General features: G+C 35.2%; 1 protein-coding gene across 3 annotated transcripts in view; it reads right to left on the bottom strand.

Moving 5' to 3' along the window:
* Window positions 1-8,225: 8,225 nt before the first annotated feature.
* Window positions 8,226-15,870, bottom strand: part of LOC114335457 (retinaldehyde-binding protein 1-like) — a 64,906-nt gene continuing 57,261 nt past the window's right edge. For 2 of the 3 annotated variants that reach the window (XM_050645587.1, XM_050645589.1), the window contains 2 exons: window positions 12,913-13,089; window positions 8,226-8,759 (listed from right to left, as the gene is read on the bottom strand). In XM_050645587.1, the coding sequence (XP_050501544.1) occupies window positions 8,571-8,759; window positions 12,913-13,089 (366 nt within the window). In that variant the 3' untranslated portion in view covers window positions 8,226-8,570. The remainder of the gene's footprint in view (window positions 8,760-12,912; window positions 13,090-15,870) is intronic. The other variant, XM_050645588.1, reaches the window with a different exon arrangement.

The following is a 15,870-nucleotide window of genomic DNA, read 5'->3' on the forward strand; positions in this document are numbered from 1 at the left end:
TCCTAAAGCCAAAAAAAGTTAAGTAACGTTTTCCATTTTAGTGGGGACTTGTGCAGCCAAAGAACTTGGGAAAGTTCAGAGGCTAGCACTACTTTGTGTTACCGGGGTAATGAAAAGTACCCCGACGGCAGCCATGGAGGTACTCATGGGACTCCCTCCCCTGCACCTTGTGGTGATGGCCGAGGCGAGGCTAGGGGCCTACAGGCTGCAGTTAAATGGTGTCTGGAGGCAAAGGTCATACGGGCACACCAGGATTGTGGGGCACATTCGTGACCCCATCCTGGATATGGTGAGTGACTGGAGTCCAGTCACTCACAAATTTGATCCTCCCTTCAAGCTGGGGTTAAAACCCCCGGTGGAGGGGGATAAAAGACCGCAGAGTGAGCTAACATGGTTCACGGACGGTTCAGTGATGGGCGGGCGCTCTGGAGCTGGAGTGTATGGTGTAGAACCCGAGGTGTGCATATCTATGCCTCTTGGGCAGTACACCACTATATTCCAGGCGGAGGTGGCTGCTATCACGACTTGCGTCGTAGAGAATATTTGAATGGGCCTTGAGAATAAGACCATACGTATTCTCTCGGACAGTCAGGCAGCACTTAAGGCCATTACCAGCTGGAGAATTAACTCTAAGCTTGTGCTGGAATGCCGACAACACCTGGAAACCATGGCCCACCGAAACCGAGTGGAACTCGGGTGGGTGCCGGGACATACGGGGGTTGAAGGAAACGAAAGAGCCGACTCACTTGCCAGAGAGGGTTCGGCTGTCCCCCTTACTGGGCGGCCTGAGCCTGGCCTAGGGGTGACCAAATCGGCTGTCAAAGGAGCTGTTGCTAAATGGATCCTTGCGCAGCACACCCGACACTGGAACGATATTTCGGGACAGCGGCACAGCAAGTTAATGATGGGGCGGCCAAACCCCTCGTTAACCGACGAGGCCCTACGACTCGGAAGGAAAAAGCTTAGGGCGGTAACTGGCTTACTAACCGGACACTGCACCCTAAGAAAACACCTGCACAACATGGGGATCTTTCACGGAGACCCTGTTTGCAGGAGATGTGGGGAGGCAGATGAAACTGCCTCACATGTCATATTTGACTGTCCAGCCCAAACCCGATGGCGACTGCAATACGGGGTCGAAAACTCGAACATAAGTGTCAGAAGTCAGGTAAAGAACCTAATAAAGGGTCTTGTCCTGCTAGCTGGGAGAATGGACCTCTTATAGGTAACAGACGACTTAACTTCAAGTTAAGTAATCCCGAACCCATTGGGGACAAAAACCCAATGATGGTTAACCCGAGACCGAACGGTGTGCAATAAGCCTACTCAGGCTGCAGTACGGGCCCCATGGCCACCCGGTTCGATCTAACAATAAAAAAAAAGTGGGGACTTTCCATTTTTAATTTAATTTTCCGTTTCCAACAATCGTTTTTTTATATTATAGCGCCATCTTTCCATAACTCTAAAAAATGTCTCGAATAAAAGTTACTTATTTTTACGTAAGGAATCCAAATCTGCAATAAAAAATGGAAACTCTCATTTAAGATTTTAAATAACCCCCCACCCCACCTCTGTGGGGGGTCGTGTTTGGTGCCATTCCATAGATTTTTCAAAAATATTGAATAAGTTTATTTTTCAGTTTTTCGATCTGATGTCCATTTCGCGAAATATCGCGGGATTCGTATTTAAAATTTTAAATTTACCCCACACCCCTCTCCGTGGGAAGTCGTGTTTGGTATCATGAGATAGATTTTTGAAAAATATTGAGCACGTATTTCTTAGTTTTTCAATCTGTCATTCATTTCGCGAAATATTCGTTTTTTTCTTGTGAAACATTTGGACTCACCCATTTCCTTACCCAAATCGTCAGATTTTTGAAATATACACTGTTTTACATGTGTATATTATCCAACTTACCTTATCTTAATCTGACAATTTCGAGTTTTTCTAAGGATATATTTTTTTCGGCCCCCCCCCTAACGAACTCCCCTGCATCAAGAGCCAATATATGGTAGAGATACATTTTCAGGGTACAAGGTTTCTCCCCATGTAATAATCTGACACGCTAGAGTAACTGCAAAAATCCCCACTTGGGCTCCCCTACCATAATATAATTATTACATAAATCAAAATCTTAAGTCACGTAAGAGGTAATCATGCATAGTTTTGTCGTTATATTTCAAAATGGGTGACACTTACCTTAGCAACAGCTTGGTTTCCTGTAAGCTCCTAGCGACGACTAAAACGCTCAGCAACGGATTCGCGCCATTTAGAAAGGAGAGAGCAATACTTTGAAAATACATGCGTCAGTTTTACGCAGACTATCTTTCTAGGGAATGTAAAGAGACTGTAAAGAAAACGAATGAAAACCTGATGATGAAACTAGCACGGAAAAAGAACAACGAATCAAACATAAGAAAAAGAGATAGAAAAAGAAAAAACAAGAAGAAAAATAGAGTAAAAGTAGGAACCTGGAGTTATGCGTAATAAGAGATACAACATACTTCATTTGATTATACAGGGGAAAATCCAGGGCAAGAGAAGTGTAGGAAGGAGACGAATCTCGTGGTTGCGTAACTTGAGGGAATGGTACGGATGCACATCAACCGAACTATTCAGAGCAGCAGCATCTAAGATAAGAATAGCCATGATGATTGCCAACCTCCGTCGCGGAGATGGCACGTGAAGAAGAAGAAGGAACCTGGAACGTTTAAACATTATTGAGACCAGGAAAAATGGAAGAGGTAGCAAGAGAAATGCAAAGATACAGAATAGACATACTAGCAGTACAAGAAGTACGATGGAAAGGAGAAGGAAATATCAAAAAGAAAAACTACACAATATACTACTCGGGAGAAAACAAGCAAGGGAAAATGGTACAGTATTCATGGTTAACAATAAGATAAGGGACAAAGTTATAGAATTTAAAGCTATAAATGGACGAATGTCATACATAAAAATAGAAAACAGACAAGCCAATATGACAATCATAAACCCATATACACCCACAGAAAATGATAAAATTGAATAATATGAACAACTGGAAGAATTATATGAAAGATTACCCAGAAATGATATAGTACTAATGGTTGGTGACTTCAATTCAAAAGTAGGCAAAGAAAACCAATATAAGGAAGTAGCAGGGAAAGAAACTATTCATGACGAGACAAATGATAACGGAAGAAAATTATGCCAACTAGCAGCAATAACAAACAGTTACATTATAAGCACAAACTTCATGCACAGAAGAGAGCATAAAGTAACATGGCTGATACCTGGCACAACAGATGGCAATCAGATAGATCACATACGAATTTCCAAAAAACCAAAAGCAATAATGCACGATGTCAGATCATACAGAGGAGCAAACGCGGACACAGACCGTTTTCTAGTAAAAGGAGAAATCAAAATGAAGATAATTAAAGCAGAGAGAACAAGACAAAACAAAGGAAGATGAAATTTGAAATAGTTAAAAGTACATGAACTAAGAAAACGATATGAGACAGCCCTAAAGGAAAATCTAACAGAAGCAAATAACACAGAGGACATATGGAAAAATATAAAAGAATCCATTCTGAATTCAGCTGAAGAAGTGCTAGGACAGAGGGAAATAAAAAGAAGAAAAGAGGGGTTTGATGCAGAATGCGAAATCAAAATCAAACAGAAAAACCAAGCAAGAGATAAATGGATATCAACTAAAGAAGAACATCATCGAAACGAATATAAAGAAAAAAAGAAAGTAGCTGATAAATGTTGCAAGAACAAAAAAAAAACTGTAGATGAAAGAGCTGTTAAAGGACCTAGTAGTTAAAATTGACCATAGATCATGGGAAACACACTTCACAGAACTATATAGATGCAAAGAAAGCCCGGAAGAAGTAGTAGGCGCAATGGAAGACATTAGAGATAATGAAATAGGGATACCAACATATGATGAATATTTAGACATCATTCAAAAAATGAAACAGAAAAGGACACCTGGCCCAGATGAAATTCCCAATGAGCTAAATAAAAACAGAAGGGAAAATATATTAACAAGCATCTATAACCTTAGTTAGAATATGGGAAGCTGAAGAAATGCCCGAGGATTTTAAAGAAGGCAGAAATAAAACAATATTTAAGAAAGGAGAAGTAAAAAACTGTAACAACTATAGAGGAATATCTCTACTGAGTACAACATATAAAATTCTAACAGTCCTCATCAAACAAAAACTCACTCAATTCACAGATAAAAAAATTGGGGACTATCAGCAAGGATTCAGAGAAGGCAGATCCACTACAGATGCCATCCACATAGTTACACAAACAATCGAAAAATGCCACGAACACAACATAGAACTACACAATCTCTTCGTAGACTTCAGATAAGCCTTTGACTGTATTGGATGAAATAAATTATTTATTGAAATGAAAAATCAAGATATACCAGCAAAATTAATCAGGTTAGCAAAAATGACCATGGATGCATCTCGAGCTAAAGTAACAACAGAAGAAGGTAGCACAAAATCAATTGTAATGGAAACAGGAGGCGACAAGGCGATTCCCTGTCAACCACATTATTCAACATAGCAGTAGAAGGAACAGTCAAGGCCAGCAAAATTAAAGGAACTATAGCCCACGCCTTAACACAAATAGTTGCATATGCAGATGATTTAGTTCTTATGGGAAGAGACAAGGAAAGATTAAAAGAAGCAGTAACAATCCTGGCACAAGAAGCACGGAAAAGAGGTCTAGAAATTAACGAAGGAAAAACAAAATATCTACACTGCTCTAGAAGAGATGATAACAGGACAAGAGAAATCAAATATGTTTCATACAATTCAATTTTATCATTTTCTAGTGCATTTTCTGTGGGTGCATATATGTTTATGATTGTCATATTGGCTTGTTTGTTTTCTACTTTTATATACGACATTCGTCCATTTATCGCTTTAAATTCTATAACTTTGTCCCTAATCTTACTGTTAACCATGAATGCTGTACCGTTTTTTCCTTGCTTGTTTTCTCCCGAGTAGTATATTGTGTAGTTTTTCTTTTTGATATTTCCTTCTCCCTTCCATCGTACTTCTTTGCTACATTTCTCTTGCTACCTCTTCCATTTTTCCTGGTCTCAATAATGTTTGAACGTTCCAGGTTCCTACTTTTACTCTATTTTTCTTCTTGGTTTTTCTTTTTCTATCTCTTTTTCTTATGTTTGATTCGTTGTTCTTTTTCCGTGCTAGTTTCGTTTTTAGGTTTTCATTCATTTTCTTTACAGTCTCTTTACATTCCATAAATGCGTTTTCCATATTCGTTTGCCGGTATGTTTTAGTGATACTAGTCGTTTGTTCTTTACTATGTGCTACTTTTACATACAATCTCAGTTTTTTGGCTTTGTGTCGGAATTATGTGCAGTCTTGGTTATTTTCGCCATATTTTCTGATTCATTTTCGTCATCTCCTGGTGATCTTTCCGTATATGTTCTTCCTCTGGGTTTTCCTTGAGGTGTTTTAGTATTCATCATTTCGCTTTGTGTCCTCTTGTATCCTAAGCTTTCCACAGTATATGTTTTGTCGTTTATTTTTAGCTTATTATAATTTAGCGATGCCTTCTGACCCCTTTCTCTTGCTTCCTCTAAGTGTTGTTTCAGTATTTTTCTCTGGTCTTGTATCTCCTTGGAATAATCTTCACTTAGGTAAATGTCTGTTCCTTTTAGTCTTTTCGATTGGTTCAATATTTCAGTTCTTTTGGAACCGCTTTTAAGTTCCAGTAGTATAGGTCTCGGTAACTGTCTTAGGGGATCTCTTTGTATACCAACGCGTTTTATGTCTATTATGTCTGTGTGTTCATTTAGTGGAACTTGGATTTTATTTGCCATATTTTGTATACCTTTTATCATATCATTTTCTTGTTCACCTTCTTTCTCTGTTATACCATATACTATAATATTTTTCTTTCTTACCTCTCTTTCTAGACCTTCTATTCTTTTTTCGTGTACTTTATTTTCTGATCTTAATGCTATATTTTCAGCTTTTAATTCTGCGATTTCCAGTTTCATGAGCTGTAAATCATTTTGCACTTCATTTAGTTTTTGTTCTATTCTTATGCCTCTATTATCCATACAATCTAATTTTTCACTCATCTTTTTCATCATTTCCTCCATCTTTTTTTCGACTATGGATTATTTTTCTAACTCTCTAGGCTAGCGTTAGAATCTTTCTCACTTCGACGGTTAGTAAGATTTTGCTTTTATCCAATCTCAGAGATTAGAATTTTACTATTTTGTTACGTAGCGTAAAATGAGCCACACCCGTTTCAACCACGCGGAGGTGTGTCCACTTATCCACGCACCAAAAATATTCTTATTTTTCGAAAGTATTCTTATTTTTATTTACTGTAGATTGTTCTTTTTATTTTAAATCCGGCAACACTGCTTAAAATTCGAGCAGAACTTCACCTCTGGTATACTGGTTTTCTTATCTGCTTGACCGCTTAGCTTTTTGTAGTGTTCCAATGTTTATTATTTATCACCCACAATCGTTACCTTATAAAAAAACGCTGTTCTGTTTATGTTTGTCTATTTCCACTTTTTTTGTCCCAATAGAACGTCTTCACTTTTATAATTTACGTTTCGCTCTTGCTTTGTATTTAAATTTCACTACACCACTCGATATTCGGGGAAAATGCAGGAGTAAATTTAAACACTTTATTTGCGTTCCAATGCCACGTTGCCAAGCTTAAAAGAAGCAGTAACAATCCTGGCAAAAGAAGCACGGAAAAGAGGTCTAGAAATTAACGAAGGAAAAACAAAATATCTACACTGCTCTAGAAGAGATGATAACAGGACAAGAGAAATCAAAATAGAAAACTACACTTTTGAAAGAGCCCAACCATTTAAATATTTGGGAGTAATAGGGAATGGCCAAAACAAGAGAAGTGAAGAAGTAACGGAACGAATACTAGCAGGCAACAAAACATACTGGAGATATCATAGGCTTATGAAGGAGAAGAACTTATCCAGAAATACAAAACTGAAAATATACAGTTGCAATCAGACCAGTAGTTACGTACGCAGCTGAGACAATATGCCTTACGGAAAAAGATAAAGAAAAATTGAGAATATAAGAAAGCAAAATCCTCAGACGGATTATGAGTCCGATAAGGATGGATAACGGAGAAATGAGAAGAAGAATGAACCATGAACTAAGAGACATATTGAAGGGAGGAGATATAGTTAGATTTATTAAAGCACAGAGGTTGAGATGGCTGGGACACATAGAGAGTATTAAAACGACCTACTGATTAAGAAGATCACCAGATGGAAACCAGAAACTGAAAGACCAAGGGGAAGACCCAGAGAGAGATGGGAGGACCAGGTCATGAGAGATATCAAATTTGGAAGTGATAAACTGGAGGGAAATATGCATATATCGAAATGAGTGGAAGAAAATTGTAACGAAAGCCAAGTCATACAACAAACTTTGACAACATACAAGTGGAATGCGGAGTGATTCACCGCAATAAGCGAATCAGAGAGCTCTAAGTAAGAGCGGCAAACATTCCACTGAGAATGAAAAGCCCTGATGATAATGATCTTTCTAGGGTTAAAAAAATATAGACTTAAATATTTGCTACACAAATAAAAGTACTTTAATACCGATAAGTTTTAAATGTCTTTATGGCACTCAAAAGTATGTGAAAAGTGTCTTTTTCAACTCATAATTTTAACTCATCATTATAACTCATGAAACTCATCATTTTTAACCATTGTTTTAATAAATTTTCCCCAGAACCCTCAGTATCTTCCCCAAAAACAATTCATGCCCTTACCCCCATCCGAAAATCGCTCCTGGATCCGCATACTGTAAGACCACATCGTAAGTAGCATCTTTGCGAAGCTTTAAGATTTGCCATGAGATTAAAATTTTTGACAGACAATTTCGTAAATTAATAATAATTTATTTGATTATTTCATTCATAAAGATTCTGACCAATAGAAAGCTACAGAAATAAAAATTACAGCGATTATTTCATTCATAGAAGATTCTGACCAATAGAAAGCTACAGAAATAAAAGTGAGAACAATAATGTTTGATATCCCGTCGTCAAGCATTATGTCAGATGCCCTTCGTTACTACGCAAAAATAAACATTCAATGACATTAACGACAATTGATGTTTTACAACTTCTCACAGAGAATACCAGGTTTAGCAAATATTCAGGTAAAGATATCAATAAAATATTAGTTAAAATGATTTAAGAATACAGTTTTATTCATGAAATAATCCTACCGAATTACTCTCGAGCTCATAAAAATTATCGATTGGTTTTCCCCTTCGGGTCATGAAATTAAAACTTTCAAAGAATCACTCGGGATACAAATCGATAATTTTAGAGCTCGCGTTTAATTACTACTGAAAATATGGAACAAACGATTTCACTATTGTGTTTTTCAAATAATTTTCATCAAAAATACACAAATTTATATGAGTCAACACTCTATTCTACTGAATTTTTTGACCATTCCGCTACAAAAATTCTATCTTTTGTTTATGGTAAAAAGAATGTTAAATACAGCGGACGTCTATTTTCTAGTTACATTTCTTTCTTAGTTTTTCTTCCATATTCCAAAATTCTTGTCTATCTATAAATTGCTGTTTGGTAATTTCGGAGAGCTCTTTCAGATATGGTAATTTTCCATTTAGATCTTTAGGTAAACAATCTTGAGCTACATGTTCATAAAACTCTTCTATAATTAGATTGGAAGGATGTAAGTGTATCTGTAAAAATAATAGAGAAATATTCATTGTATTGATACATAATGAATTTAGATGTTCTGGTTACAATGGGGTTACTACTCGTATTTATGTTTTTTTAGATCCATTAAGATCTATTGTAATTTTTACTTATGTACAGTAGAACTCAGTGACGGCCGGTGAGGTAGTGCCATGGAGCCATGGCACTACCTTATTTTTATGCAGAAACATATTTTTTTTATCTTTAAACCGTTTTAATGCCCGTTCATTTTTTTGTGCGCATTTCTTTTCTTTTTATAAATTATATAAAATCTGGCAACTGTGTAGTGTATTACAACCCTCGCCACTCACTGCTGACAGGATGATCGTGCCAAAATCTTAGATGGCTCGCCTGAAAAGAGAAAGATTTTACGGGCATTCTATGTAAGTGACAGAGATAGAGCTATATTGCACTTTTAATACACGTTTAAATGAGACTATTCGTGCCTGGCTCGACAAGGAAGATCTAATATTTTTTACTATGATCATAGTGAATAGTGGATCGTAGTTCAAAAAAGATTCCCGTACAGGGTAGTACATTATATTTTTGACTTTCTTTACGCGCTCGCTCGCTGGTTTTTGTATTTATAATTATTACATTTTTAATTACTAAACTAAATTAATTATTACATTTTATTATAAATTATTATATTTTTAAATAATTTAGATTTTTTTTATTTTTAATAAAACCCCAATTAAATTCAGCTTATTGTGATAGTCTAATTCTAATTAAACACAATGAACAAGAAGTGGATAAGAATCCATATGTTTTGAATCAAATTAAAAATTATATCTATATGGTTTTGTGGAGCTTTCGAGTTAGTTTTGAGAAATCACAACGAAAAGGAAAATTCAGAAAATATAGGCATCTGGAACTGTTTAATTTTAGCCGAATTAGACAACGACTTAGGTCCATATTCAAAGTTCCAAATCTTTTAAAAGTATGTAGCTCAAAACAACACAAAATTAACTCCTTCAGTGCATGTTAGATGTTTATCACGAGGAAATAAGGAAAGAAATTGAAAATTATCTTTGTGTTGCAGTGATTGCCGATGAAACGACAGACGTCGCTGGTGAATTTCAGTTAGTTATAGTTTTTCAATATTTGTGTAAAGGGCGACAAGTTGAGAGATTTTGGAGATTTTACTTGCTGGACGGACATGATGTCAAATCAATCACTGAATGAATTTTAAATGATTAAATTTCTTGACACCCCAGAAATGGTATATACCTACATAATGTAAAAGTATCTGTAACTATTGTTTTAAATTTCTATTTTTTCCAATCCCTCCATCCCAGTGTATCCTTTAATTACATCATCACACGAACCTCATAACAATGCTCCTTGTAACTTAATTATACATACATCCTTTTCCTCATCTTCTACAGCCGTTATTAAAAGATATAAATTTGTCTGAAACCAGAACTCTACCATTCTCCAATAATCCCTATTGGACCAACCTTCTCCCTCATCATGATATGTCCCTCACCAAATTTAACAAGGAAGACATCAGTGTTAACACATTAAGAAATCTCTTCCTAGAACTTATAAACAAAAATAAATATAACATAGTTCTTTACACTGACGCGTCAAAATCTGAAAGTGGAGTTGGATATTCTCTAACTACTCTTCAACAGCCTATCGAACTCTGTAAAATTTCTCCTTGGTGTAGTATTCACACTGGCGAACTTCTAGCTATCTTGTGTGCTTTCAAACATGCTCAAAAATATCGAAACAAACACATAGCCATATGTACTGATCACTTTCCTCCATACACTCCATCAATACTATAATCACCAACCATCCTCTTGTCCAAGATATTCATGACATTTATCAGCTTCTTATAAATCAAAATACAAAAGTCACTTTATTATGGGTACCATCCCATGTTGGGATTAGTGGTAACGAAAAAGCCGATTGCCTTGCCAAAAAAGCTACATCATCGATGGATACCATGCTGAATATATAAATCTGCAATGATCTAAAAGCCAGACTGAAGAAGCTCAATCTATCCACCTGGCAAATTCACTGGAATAAAATTACTTCAGAGGTGCATGAAATTAAGCCCTCAGTGAACCTATTTACCTGCTCTAGTTTATCTCGGAAAAATATGGCAATTATACGGAGACTGCGTATAGGACATGCCCGTCTAACACATGGCTATTTGATGACATCATCTCCACTACCAAAATGTAAAACACTGCAATACTACTCTCCGAATCAGACACATACTTATTGAATGTCCTTTTTATGCCAAAGAACGTCAACAGCTTGGTATCAGTCCTAACTTCGAAGAGGTCCTCAACAGCACAGACCAAATCAACAAGGTTATCAAATTCCTCGAGAAGAATCAACTGTTGTTTAACAATTATGTTTTGTTTAAACAATTGTTTAAAATATAATTGTTAACCGATTTTTCTTTTACTTATGTTAAATAATGTTAACTATACTAATTAAAATTTATAATATTACCATGTAAACTGTAACTCATGCTAATGACTATAGATGTCACATGCACGTTAATTTAAATTAAAAAAAAATTCTATTTTATACCTTTTTTGACAATATCGTGAACCCGTCACTAAAAATTTAGGCAGCTGCCCGAATTCTGACACTACCTACTTAAAGTGATACGAGCCGCCACTGGTAGAACCCCGATTATCCGTACGCGGATTATCCAGGCTATGAGTTTCCATTACTCAAATCAAATACTATGAACTCTCAAATTGCGTTTTTGGAAGTTTTATTGAAACAACGTCAGCTTAAATGACTCGACGGAAACTCTATACGCCATGAGAGAGACGAATAATGCAATATTAATAGCAGCAGTGCCCAAGAAAATCATTCGCTTGTCATCTGCCTGCCAGGATCAACAAATTTAAAAATGGTCATATTTATGTACTCCTCTGACGTAATTCAAACATTTAAGTCTCCCCACCACAGTCGGTGTAGGCAACCGTAGTAAATGTTTAAGAACCGTGAGGAAGGACGTCATACGTACATGACTTATGTTACCAGAGATGCGCCATTGGACTGCCGGAATGGCGAATCTTACTCGCACTCACATTGACGGCCGCCTCAATACGCTCCTAGCTGCTCAGTTTTAATAATTAAAAATAACAACTTAGTAATAAATTCATGACACAAATTTCCTCAATATCATGTGGGGGGGGGGGGGGGCTTTAAGCTTTGATTTAGTCACTTTCTAACTTTCACAATATGGTATATTGTACAACAAGTGAGAAAAAAGACATATTTCTCAAGAGCGCAGAAGTTTGAGGCACGAGCCGACACGAGGCGAGGGCCGCATATCAAGCGAGGGAGAAGTATGTCATTTTTTCATGTGTTGTACACTGTACTTTTTCTATCGATGCGGTTTTGTTAAGATTTCACATTTCAAAATTAAATAATTTAGGTGATTTTAAGTATATTATATGCATAAATTGAAATAAAATACATATACATGTAGATATTTAATATTCTTAAAATTTACATACCTTATTTTTTTAAATTCTAATTAACAGTTATTTTTGAAAAGTTTTGAAAGGTAATTCCTGGTAAGTTTAACTTTAACACATTTATTTGACAACATTAATTGTGTTTGTATTGTGCATGTTACCATGGAAACGGCGATCATAGTATGGAAGACCGTAGGAGAACCAGTGAGAAAAAATATTTCTCACTGCAATGGCCAACTTTTCTCAGTGTGTGAGGAATCGTTCGTTTTGAATGTATGTAAGTAGTGAAAGAAGTTGCATATTGTATAGCATCCATAGAAAAATAATTTTAACCGAGTTATTAAGTCCTAAAAATGGCCATTTTCGCATTTTTTTAAATTTTAAATCGCATATTAATATCGACAACTATTAATTTTATAGAAAAATCACAAAAACCTTTTTGCTCATAATGACCCAAAGAATATACGAAAAATAGTCCGAAGTGAAAAAAATATTTTTTGAATTTGTTTAAAAAAATTGTTTAAACAATTTTCCGACCGCGGCACCTCCCGGCACCCTGTGGAGTTGTTATAAGGAACTCTTTTTAAATAAGTTTGTGCAAAAAAATCGAATCGGAATAATTTACCTAACGGGGGCGACGATACAGCCTGGTCTAGTAGGTAACTTAACGAATACTTACCCTTTCGAATACTTCATTCTTGACGAACGTTTTGATCAAGTTAAAGAATTGAGTTACTATAAAATTATTATTTAATACATGTATGGCCTTTAACCGCATAGGTAATGCTTCCTGTATAAAACAAAAGAACTTCTTAATGAGATCATACTTCAATTTAGTTAAATGTCTAAGTCCTGCCTGAAAATATAATATTTAATTAACTTTGCTAAACTGTAAAATATAATTATTAAAAAAGAGTGTGGAATTTGCGGAGTACCGATAAAAGTGAATACTTCTAATAAATTCGATTATATTAGATTCGATTCAATTCATTTCGATTCGATTCAATCCTATTCGCTTTATTTAAGTTTATTGTATTATATTTAATTTTATATAGTTTTATTTTATTTTATATACCTAATTTTATTTTAATTTTACTTAATCTGATTTAATTTTATTAAATCTTATTTAATTATAATTAATTTGGGTGGATGCCTCCCAGATATGGGTGGTATTGTGGAAATTAAATACCTGGTGTGAACCAAAACTACCACCGGTCCTCCAGGTTTGGGGGTTGTGACAATGGGCCTGCTCCTTATTTGACGTAAAACTCTTAAAATGCAAAAAAGCCAAGCAAGAACTAGTCTCGGATATAAGGACGGATTAAACGGTAAATAGTAAATAATATGCAAACGAGACGGATAATGAATTTTTCCACATTAAATGCACAGATTTGCACAGGAGAGTTAATAGAAAGGACCCCCGACCCCGCAACACTCCTTATGGAAAAGTGGTCCCGGTCAAATTTACCGAAACTTTGGTCAATGATACTTCTCGATGTGTAGATTAAAAAAGTCCATGGGACCTGGATCTGAATAACTACTATTCTCGAGCTACAGCCTTCTAAAGTTATTGGATTCGAGTGCTCGGTTTATGCACTAATTCGTACACTAATTCACGGTCAAGTGAACGAAAATATTTATTATTGGAAGAAGAAAGAGTTATTTTCTTCATGCATACTTGCATGTTGTATATGAATTCGTGATCAAAAATAAATGCATCATATGCATTCCGAAATCCTCCGAAAAGTCCTCAAAAAACTAAAGAAGTGCGATATAAAATGTGCTACTAGAGCGATGTAAGAGTTGCCACATTTTCATGAATGCTTGACAGTTATGCAATACCAGCAAAGCTGCAGTTCCGCCTTATTTTTAGAATACTACTTAACAGTGGCGGATCTAGGGGTGATTGGGTATTTCCACCCGTAACATGCTCCAGAGGTATAGAAAAAAAATTGTTCTTCATTTAACGAGAATGAACGAGATGGACAGTGGCGTGCTGGCCATATAAATGAATCGGTGCAATCACCGAGAAGCTGAGGCCTCTTGAGGCCGGTCAAATAGGTTTTTTCACAAAAAATTTTAGATCTAACATTACAAAAAAGTTTATTTTTTTAGATTGTAAATACAGTTTAAATAAATGAATAAGGCTCTATATACATAAATTCTTGCTAAAGATAATATTTATTTTCATACATACAAGTACATATATTTATGGATTTCCAATTTCCTTCAAATCTAATATGTACTAAGCAGAATAAAAAATGGAAAAACGTCTTGCACATTTTTAACCGAATTATTGGAAGTATCGAAAAACGATTTGATCAAGACATATTATTATCGTTTTATGATGATATAAGCATTCTACATCCTAGAAATTTTGACACAATAATAAATGGTATACCATATTATCTGCGACTGCAATTAGAGAAGAACTCGTGGATTTTCTGATAAATGAGTATTAAAAAATAGGATTTTGCAAAATACTGAAATTACAGAAGATCTAGTTAGTGATGAATAATATTCAGTCTCTAGAAAATATGAAGGATGATATTATTAATCTAAAATTTAAGTGATAATGAACATGAAGTAAATGACAATTTGATGGATAACAATGTTGATATCGTGAAAACTTTCCCTCCGTCTGGTACTAAAAAGTGCAAAGATTGTATAACTTGCCTGTTCTGTTTTGCATAAGTACAACTTATATCAGTGTGATTATCCAAATTTAAATATAGCATATAAGCATTTATTAACTCTGTCAGTGACACAAATATCTTGCGAAAGAAGGTTGAAATACATAAAAAAAATCGGTTAAGAAGTACTTTAACACAAGTTAACTTGGAAACATTTATGCTAATGGCTATAGAAAAAGAAGTAATGGCTTTGCGTGAGCTTAAAAATGATGAAATAATCGACGAATTTGCTCAAAAATCTACTTTAATGCGGAAATTATTGATCGAGAGTTAAATAATTATTTTATAAAATAATTGCCAAAGAATGTTTAGATTATTGCGTTGTATTAACATTTAAATATTGTTAAATTAAAGTATTTGTACCGTACTTATATTTGTACTCTCTTGTATAATTAAAGACCTAAGTGGAAGAAGGAGGTATGTGACATTTTCTAAAATTTTGAGTTGCCTAGTGAATGAAGGTGATATGAAACTTACACTGTACCTATAAAAAGCTTAACAACATTGCTATTGAGCTTTTTTGAGGTACAGTATTGAGCTTTTTAAGTTTCATATGATAGATAAATCACATATCGCCGTCGTTCACTAGGCAACAAAAATTTTTTAAGAATTCACATAACGAAACTTTGGTCTGTTTAGCAGTAAATGGTTGACTTCAATGGCCAATACATGTACTGGTACTTCAATAGTATAAAAGGCCCGGTTTCAGGTAAAATTTAATTATGTTTGAATGTTTGTTTTTCTATATCTTAACAATTAAAATAGATTTAATTTATTTGAAAACATTAATTTCGGGTATATAAGGCAAAGCAAAATATTTTACATCCGTTTTTTTGTTTTTGCCGTCGTAATTATTGTCAATTTTGTGGATTCTTTGCTTTATTATAGGAGGACCCTCTAGTCAGTGTTAATTGTCAAATTGTCAGTGTTGCTTATCGCTCCGT

This window comes from Diabrotica virgifera, chromosome 3 (assembly GCF_917563875.1).
Source record: "Diabrotica virgifera virgifera chromosome 3, PGI_DIABVI_V3a".
Lineage (NCBI taxonomy): Eukaryota > Metazoa > Arthropoda > Insecta > Coleoptera > Chrysomelidae > Diabrotica > Diabrotica virgifera.